The sequence below is a fragment of the Trichechus manatus genome, unplaced genomic scaffold, assembly GCF_000243295.1.
Source record: "Trichechus manatus latirostris isolate Lorelei unplaced genomic scaffold, TriManLat1.0 scaffold00075, whole genome shotgun sequence".
In the NCBI taxonomy this organism is placed as follows: domain Eukaryota; kingdom Metazoa; phylum Chordata; class Mammalia; order Sirenia; family Trichechidae; genus Trichechus; species Trichechus manatus.
In genome coordinates, this window is record NW_004444011.1 from 11,117,884 (window position 1) to 11,126,686 (window position 8,803).

Sequence of the window (8,803 nt, forward strand, 5' to 3'; positions counted from 1 at the left end):
ACACCTTCATCTAAGGTACAAAAAATAAAAATAAAAAAAAGAACTTATATAAAAAAAGAAAAAAATATCTGCCTGTTTATCTTTGTGGATCTGGCTTTGCAGTCCCTCCTACCCTTCAATTGTGCCTAATACAATTTCTTTGATATAATAGACATTCAGTGACAAGGGAACAATAGGCTTAATACACACTACATCTATTTTATCTCCGCTCCAATCCCTACCACATCCAGATCTCCAAACTCAGAGTCTCGGCCTATAGGACAGAAGGGATCGGTTTTGAAGAATGGGCTGCAGGGGAAGGGGAATAGTCTTTCAATTAAAAGAAGATGATCATATGATGCAGCAATTCCACTTTTAGGTATACACCTAAGAGAAATGAAAACATACATCCACAAAAAAATTTGTAAATGAATGTTCATAGCAGCATTATTCACAATACACAAAAAGTGGAAACAATGTAAATATCCATCAACTGATGAATGGGTAAATAAAATGTGGTATACGCATGCAATGGAATGATATTTGGCAATAACAAAGGAATGAAGTACGGATACATGCTACAATATGGATGAACCTTGTAAAGTATTATGTAAGTGAAAGAAGCCAGTTCCAAAAGTCCACCTATTATTCAATTCTATTTATATTAAATACCCAGAATAGACAAATCTACAGGGACAGAAAGCTAATTAGCTGTTAGGGATGAAGAGGTTGGGGAGAAAAGTGTCTGATAATGGGCACAGAGTTTCTTTTGTACAGGGCAATGAAAATGTTCTAAAATTGCTTGTAGTTGATGGTTGGACAATTTCGAATATACTAAAATCTATTGAATTATACGCTTTAAATGGGTGAAGAGTGTGGTATGTGAATTATATCTGAATAAAACTTTTTTTAAAACTTTTAATATGGGAATAAATTAAATTCATATATTACTTCTTTAAGGCAATATCAAAAAGCATCAAATTAAACTAGGCAGGATTTGCAAGATATGCCAAAACGGAACAAGATCAAAACACTCATTTGGAATCAGAAAGCAAAAGTTAGAAAACAAGGTCACATCAATTGATATTTATTTCCTTCAAAATTAAGATGTAATTCTGTTCGCCATACAGGTTACTAGAGACAACGCAACAAAGTGGTGAAGAACGTTGGGTTTTATTCTTGGAAACACAGAGTGCCTCATTATACAACCTTTTTAAGGCCACTATTTCTGAAGGCAGTTTCTCTAGTTTCACTACTTGCTAATCACTTTATTTCACATATTATAAAGGCAATTAATGGACAATGTAGTTCATGTTTATATAGTACTAGGATCTCGAAGCACTACTGAAGTCTAACCCAGTTTTATTATATAGGATCTATAGGATCACCAAGTAAAAGCACCCACTTCCTGTTTGAAGGATGCTATGAGGGTAACAAAATACACGTAGAAAACTTTTGATTCTTCCAAAATGCATGTGCAAGGTGTTTCACTGCCTAAAATAAAAGATGAATTCATGTATTTTTAAACTTTAAGGCTTCATTTTGAAAACAGGTCCCAAAAAAGCATGATGATATACTGGCAGAGGGGGATAAATAAAATAATGAGGAACTATCTGTCCACAATCCCTTTTTTGTATTCCTTCCTCAAGAATATCAGAAGTAATAAACCAAATCTACCAAACCATGATTGAAACATAAAGTAAACTTAAATCTTCGTTCTTCTATCTCCTTTCAGAACATACTCAAATTCTAATTTGCCCAAATGTAACTTATTTGAACACATCAAAGATTTAAGATATTGACCTAACTATAAAGAAGGAAAATGGATGTCAACAAACTATTTTCACTAGATGTAGAAAACAGCCCGTCAATTATCTTACATTTGTTTTAAATTCACATTTCCTTTCATCTCCTACACTGTTTATAGCTATAAACTTTTTAGTCTGTATGACAAGTAACATGAACATGGTTTGATTTAGGATCAACATTTTGAGCTACACTAGGTTGAAAAGCTAGTGTCACTAACCCATGACTGATAACAAGCAGTCGGATAAAAATGTTCCAACTGGATAACTAAAGACTTTGAAAAACAAGCCTACGATGCATTGGGTTGTGATATGAGTCCAAGAATCTGTTTAATTTTTGTATATGAAAATTACAAGAATAAATTAGCTACAAATAGAAAAATTTTATTTCTGGACTATAAACTGTTTTTCTTTTTCTTTTTTTCCTTGACTCTTCTTTGCACTCTGGTGCAAAATATAGAATGTAGAATTCAGATTCCAAATTGCAACATATATTAACTACACTGCAAACTTGTGGCCAGCAGAAATGTTCGAATGCTACCTTTATTTTGTAGCAGGTGAACACAGTACTTACTCTTTTCAAAGCAGTAATTTCTTTCAAGTGAAAACCAACAACCTTGTTAAAATATATTCTCTCAGAAGTTACTGCGTATCACACAAACCAAGGTACCTTAAACACGAACAACAGTGTATGCTTTAGAAATAGCTGTTATTCAGAAAGACTGCATAGAAAAAAGTATTCAAATCATGACAATTAGTTAAACGAAACACACACTGAACTAAATTTATTAGCTATATATTTCACATCTGGTTTCCAGCACCCTCCTATATACACAAGGAGCTCTGGTGGCACAATGGTTAAGCACTCAGCTATTAAGCAAAAGGTCAGTGGTTTAAACCCATCCAGTGGTTCCGCAGAAGAAAACACCTGGCAATCTGCTCCTGTAAAGATTACAGCCTAGGAAACCCTATGGGGCAGTTCTACTCTGTCATATAGGGTCATAATGAGTCAGGATAGACTCAATATACACAACAACATCCAAATACACACAGTTTATTATGATGGGATGGAAAAGAAGGTGTTCCAAGGGAAGGAATTGTTTTTCGATCAATAAAATCCTTCATTGCTTTATTTTTGAAAAGCATAATGTAATCCATTTTTTTTTTAATGCAAGAAACTACTATTAAAAAACACCTATGGAGTAAAATTTGGGGGGAAAACTGTCCAAGTATGAGAAAATAAACATTAGCTTGAAAAAAGTTTTTGTTGTTTCTAAAATGGAGATACAGTTTACTGGAAAAATGAAACCAAATCATTTTATTATAAGATGTAGTTTTTCCCTTCAAACATTCAGGAATCCTTTGTAAATTCAGGATTTATTTGTGTGTGCAAATAAATAATCCATTCATGGAAACAAGTTGCTTGGATAAAACAACATAAAATTAAAGATGACTCTTCTGTATCTCACTCCCTTTTTCTAGCAAGGAAAAAAAAACAGTCCCATTTCTTAGACCTCTTTTAAGCCTGACAAAGGAATACTCTCGTAGACCAAACACAAGTTTTAGGACAAACTTCCACAGGTGGTCATCATGGGCAGGTCAGAGCACAATTTGCAAAGAAAGATCTTGGCAGGGAAGAGATGGTTTTACCTTTGCTTTTTCCAGCTGTGCCTGGGCCTGTCGCTCTGCTTCTCTCCGCACTGCCTCCCGGTCTTCCTCCAAAGATACATCAGAATCGGATGGACGGCTGGTATAGGAGTCTGCCGAACCCTGGAGAAGACAATATGTATTTTAAAATAGATTCAGTTTATGGCATTTTCATTGGAAACATCTCATTGGCATGGCAGTTAGCTTCCTAGTCTGTGCTATAAATCCCTGAAAAGAGGACAAAATAATCCATTTTGCAGTAAACTATCTACAAAATCACACTGTATTTGCAGATCATTCAACAACAGGACAGTTCTAGCTACCAAGTTACCATTCCTTTCCAAGCCTCAGATTCCAATTGCTATCCTTTCTGGAGGCCAGACAAGTTATTTTTATATTAAACCAACTCAATGGTGCAGTGCAGGGCTGAAGGGCACAGACGGGTTTCAAGGATAGCTTCCAGAAAAATGATCTACACACTAAGGCAGGTATTCAGCACTGGAAAGAAGATAAGTCTGACAATAATAATTAACAACAACAACAAAAAAAAGGCTAATGAGTTATAAATTGAAGGTCTCCAAAGTGCCACTACCATGATATGACTCCCACTTTCATCTTAAAAACCATTTATTAGGCACCTTTCTATTCACCTGGTATCTTCTAAGACAAATCTATAAGGCACTAGCAGCTAGCTTCACTCAGTCTTTAAGCAAGACATTCTGAAATACTTCAAATAGATACAGAATAAGAGACGTCTATAAAAACACCCGCCTGGGATATTTCATATGGCCATCCATCACAACGTAGGAAAAGGAGCTCAAAACATTATAGGAATCTCCGGAGCTCCCTCTCTCACAATCATGATCATATTAACTAAATCAAACCAGCCTCTGCCTTCTTCACTCACTGCAACAACAGCAGAAGCAACGGCAAAATCACATCTCCCCCACATGAAAACCCTGGAGCTTACACAGATATCAGAATTCTTCAGCCTTCCTCCCTTTGCTCTTTTCAGAAGCCTGATCCAGGTGGCCTTCATTAGCCAGACAGCGCCTTTATTGTCCGCAGCTGCAGCCCCGGGCACAGATCCTCAGAAGGCATGTGCACGCCACCGAGCCCTGGAGAATCCCGGCTCCTTTCCTAGCCATGCTCTGTGCAAGCCCCTCTCTGCTGTCCCCTTCTGCCCCCGGGGCTTTCACTCCCTGCCCCGGAGGACTGTAATTCAAGTGGACTCTTATTTTCCCATTGCAGGGGGGCGGATGAGAACAAACAGTCAAATGCTTTCTATTCTTTAAAAATAAACACTTCAAGTGCATGCAAAGAAAGGCAGCAACTCATTCTAAACTTAATGCATTTTACTACCGTAAACGTTAAACCTTCCCTGCTCTTGCATTATTAAAGGAAATTAGTTGTAAAAGGACCTTTAAAAACCCTGTGCAAAATGTATGCAGTGACATTTGCAAGTGCAAAGTTCAAGCCTTATCTTCAGAGATCTGGAGGGGGAGGGAGGAGGACGCACTCATTGCACTGGGCATGCTCAATGTGTAGCCTTTTTACGCAGATGCTCACATCACACTGTTAGTCTATGTCAAATTGCCATTTTACATCTGAAGTGTAAAGAGCTGGAAAGGTCTTTCGGTTCTATAGTAACGGACACATGGTATATGTTTGTCATCTTTCTGTTTTAGCTGAAATGTTCTATCAAAGAAAAACCATGAAATCTTTTCATTGAATGATCACTTTCCAATATGCTGCTACAGAAAAGTATATCTTAGTCAAGAGACAATTCATAGGTAATGGATATTCTATACAACATTGGATGGCAAAAATCAATTAATGTTCACCAACCATCATATAACACTGCTCTTTATTGTTTGTGACTTCTCAAATAAGATGTAAGGGATAGATGTGTCCATTTAATAATTAAGACATGAAAGTAATACAGCTCTCTAAAGTAATGATTTTAACCAAGCTCAAAATTACTTTGAACTGCCCCCCAACTGAGAAATTACCATTTGAAACAAAGTCACTGGAATAAATAATAGTGTGGATTGTTATAGCACAATATAACACTGTACTATAACATAACTTTTGTGCTATAAGATAATATAACAAAACCACGAAGGCATTTCAAAGCTTGGCTGATTTATTAGCTTGAGTTAAGATTTGTAGAATAATTTCAATCTCTTCTTTCAGATAAGGTAACTGAGGCTTGAAAGGGAATGATACTAAAGTTACTAATTTCCTGTACTAATGAAAATACTTTTTAAAATACACACTTCCAGATTCTTGAAGTAAACATAAACTTCTATTACTGCACTCTAAACTGTATTAATTTGCTTGAATGTGGTAGAGATTATTTTGTAAATAATCTTATGCAGATGAAATAAAAGTGTTCTTAAGAAAAACTCCCTCCCTTCCTTTCCTTCCTCCTTTTCTTTTATCCCTCCTTCCTTTTTTCTTTCCTCCCTTCCTCAGGGCTAAGATCAATCTTCACGACACAAATCCTAGACAATAGCACAGAATAGGGGCTTCAAAATGAAAGCTATAGATCAAATGCACCTTAATTATGGTATCATAAAGTTATTTAACACATCGAACACTAATGACCAAGGACCAGATTAGTGTTGGCAAAGAATACTGAATATACCAAGGACTGCCAGAAGAACGAACAAATTTGTCTTGGAAGAAGTACAGTCAGAATGCTCATTAGAGACAAGGATAGCGAGACTTCGTCTCACATAATTTGGACATGTTATCAGGAGAAGGACATCATGCTGGGTAAAGTAGCTGGTCAGCGAAAAAAGAGGAAAACCCTTAGTGAGATGGACTGACACAGTGGCTGTAACAACGGGTTCAAGTATAACGATTGTGAGGATGGCATAGGACCAGCCAGTGTTTCATTCTGTTGTACACAGGGTCGTTGTGAGTCGGAATCAACTCGACGCACACAACAACAATATAAATTAATAAATTAAAAAAAATTAAACCCGTTGCTGTTGAGTCGATTCGACTCATAGCGACCATATAGAACAGAGTAGAACTGCTCCCCATAGGGTTTCCAAGGATCGGCTGGTGGATTCGAACTGCTGACCTTTTGGTTAGCAGCCTTAACGCTTAACAACTTCTGCCACTAGGGCTCCAAATTAATAGATTACTTATATTGTTATAAAGTGAATGCAAAATGCATGAGGGATAGAAAATGCATTGAAATATTTTGCTCAAGCAAAATTTCAAGAGAGAAATGAGCTTTTCTACAGAGACACACATCATAGGGTTTGTCTAATCTTCACAAGAGCTTCTTTTAGAAGGAGTAGCAGAGTAGAGGAGCCCTGGTAGTGCAGTGGTTAAGAGCCGAGCTCTTAACCAAAAGGTCAGCAGTTTGAATCCACCAGCCACTCCTTGGAAACCCTCCAGGGTAGTTCTACTTGTCCTATAGGGTCGCTATGAGTCCAAATCGACTCGATGGCAATGGGTTTGGTTTTAGCCAAATAGAAAATTACCATGATGCACAATTATTCCCCACAAAGGGCCTAAGGTTCCACTGTGGCCAGTGGTGGCATTCTAGACCTAATCACTCTGTCAAAGGTTCAGGTCATACCTTAATACAAAGTTCCTGTCATTAAAAACCCCATAATGACAGGAAAAAACATAGCACACACTTAATTTTGTTTGATCTCATTCCCTTTTAAACAAAAGAACATTTTAAAAATCTATGCCAATAATCAAATATAGCTTTTACCTTGGACAGTCATTTTAAGACCTGTTTCTAGGTTTAAATAATTAAGCAGTTAAAAAAAAAATCTCTACATTGACTTTTGGCGATGATGTTTCTAATTACTTGCAACAATTTATTAACCTTTGACTATTTTACAATATAAAGTATGACTATGAATTGATTTTCAGTGTTGCTTATAGAAGGAGCCAAATTACTTTCATTTTTTGTATCTATAGTAGTGTATACTTTCCAAGTAGTTTTTATTATAGAAGTCATATGCACCTACTATAGAAAAATAAAACCCGTTGCCGTCAAGTTCATTCCAAGTCATAGCAACCCTACAGGACAGAGAAGAATTGCTCCATAGAGTTTCCAAGGAGCGGCTGATGGATTTGAACTGCCAGCCATTTGGTTAGCAGCCATAGCTCTTAACCACTACGTCATCAGGGTTTCCTACACCACCAGGGTTCCTAGAGAAAGACAGAGACACTTTAAACTCTCATAACCAAAGATAAACCCAAAACCATTGCCACGGAGTAGATTCCGACTCATAGTGACCCTATAATAGCCACTGTTAAATAAATAGCGCCATGCTTCAGCCTCCAGAGTTTCAGCATTTTTGAAAATCATCCTCCCAACATGTGCATTACAATTAATCTCCTTCCTTCTGGGAATGTGGACTTAGACAGTTAGAAGTGATATATCTAATTAAGCTTTTGCGTTTGGTACCATATGGACTTTCTGGGTCATCGTGCCTCAAGTAGTCTTCAGTCAGGAACAGCTTGGCAGTCATTTCCATAATTCCAAAATTGGTTCATTACAAGATGTACCCTTGATCTCTCTGGTTCCTATAATATGATTAGCTGGTTTTTTGTAGAGTTTGTCCTTGTAGATACATCCCATTTTCAGCTAACCATATTTCCCTTTCTCCATCTTAATATTGTTATTCCTAATTGCATAGTTCCAAAATGCAGCTTGCACGCAATGTCTACCACTAGTTCATCTCAGGATCTTCTAATTTTATCCTTAGACTTCTCACTCTGAATTTGCGATCTTTGCTTACATATATATAAAAAAAAAAAAACAAGCCCACTGTTGTTGAGTTGATTCTGGCTCATAGCGACCTTACAGGAAGGTTAATTTTAACTTGATTAACTTACACTTTTCTTCGCCCTTTAATTTCTGTTGTTCCCACTTTTGTGTTGAATATTTGTGTAATAAAGCATCACCCTTTTCTTCTAACAAATGGTTTTACCTGCCTAATATATTTATAAAGTTTGTTTTTCTGATGTTGTACTCTACTGTTGTCACGGTCATATATATATTTCCAGGATCAGTTTTTTTTTAAGCGTTATTATATTTTTCTCCTTCAAAGTAAAAAGGGTAAGAGTTGTAAGCCTACTCAGGAGTAGCATCTTGCATTCCAAACTGGGTCATCCACTTCTGTAGGAAATCTTCATTTGAAGCCTAAATCAATACTTTTGGGCGAAATCAATTTCTCACAGTGTCCCAAGGATACCCTGATTATAGACAAAGCTATGACCTGTCCAACATCTTCAAGACTTCAAACCACCTCCTCATGAATAGGACTATGCAAACCCAAAGGCAAATTTGATTTCAACCGTTTCCCCTAACTTACCATGGGACAGACGTC

The 8,803-nt window shown here is 36.7% G+C and overlaps 1 protein-coding gene across 1 annotated transcript in view; it reads right to left on the reverse strand.

Moving 5' to 3' along the window:
* The window catches only part of CACNB2 (calcium voltage-gated channel auxiliary subunit beta 2), a 128,776-nt gene extending 120,877 nt beyond the window's left edge, over window positions 1–7,899 (reverse strand). The window contains exons 1-2 of the mRNA XM_023735083.1: window positions 7,879–7,899; window positions 3,435–3,554 (exon numbers count right to left, since the gene is read on the reverse strand). Of these exons, the coding sequence (XP_023590851.1) occupies window positions 3,435–3,554; window positions 7,879–7,899 (141 nt within the window). The remainder of the gene's footprint in view (window positions 1–3,434; window positions 3,555–7,878) is intronic.
* Between the last annotated feature and the right edge of the window lie 904 nt (window positions 7,900–8,803).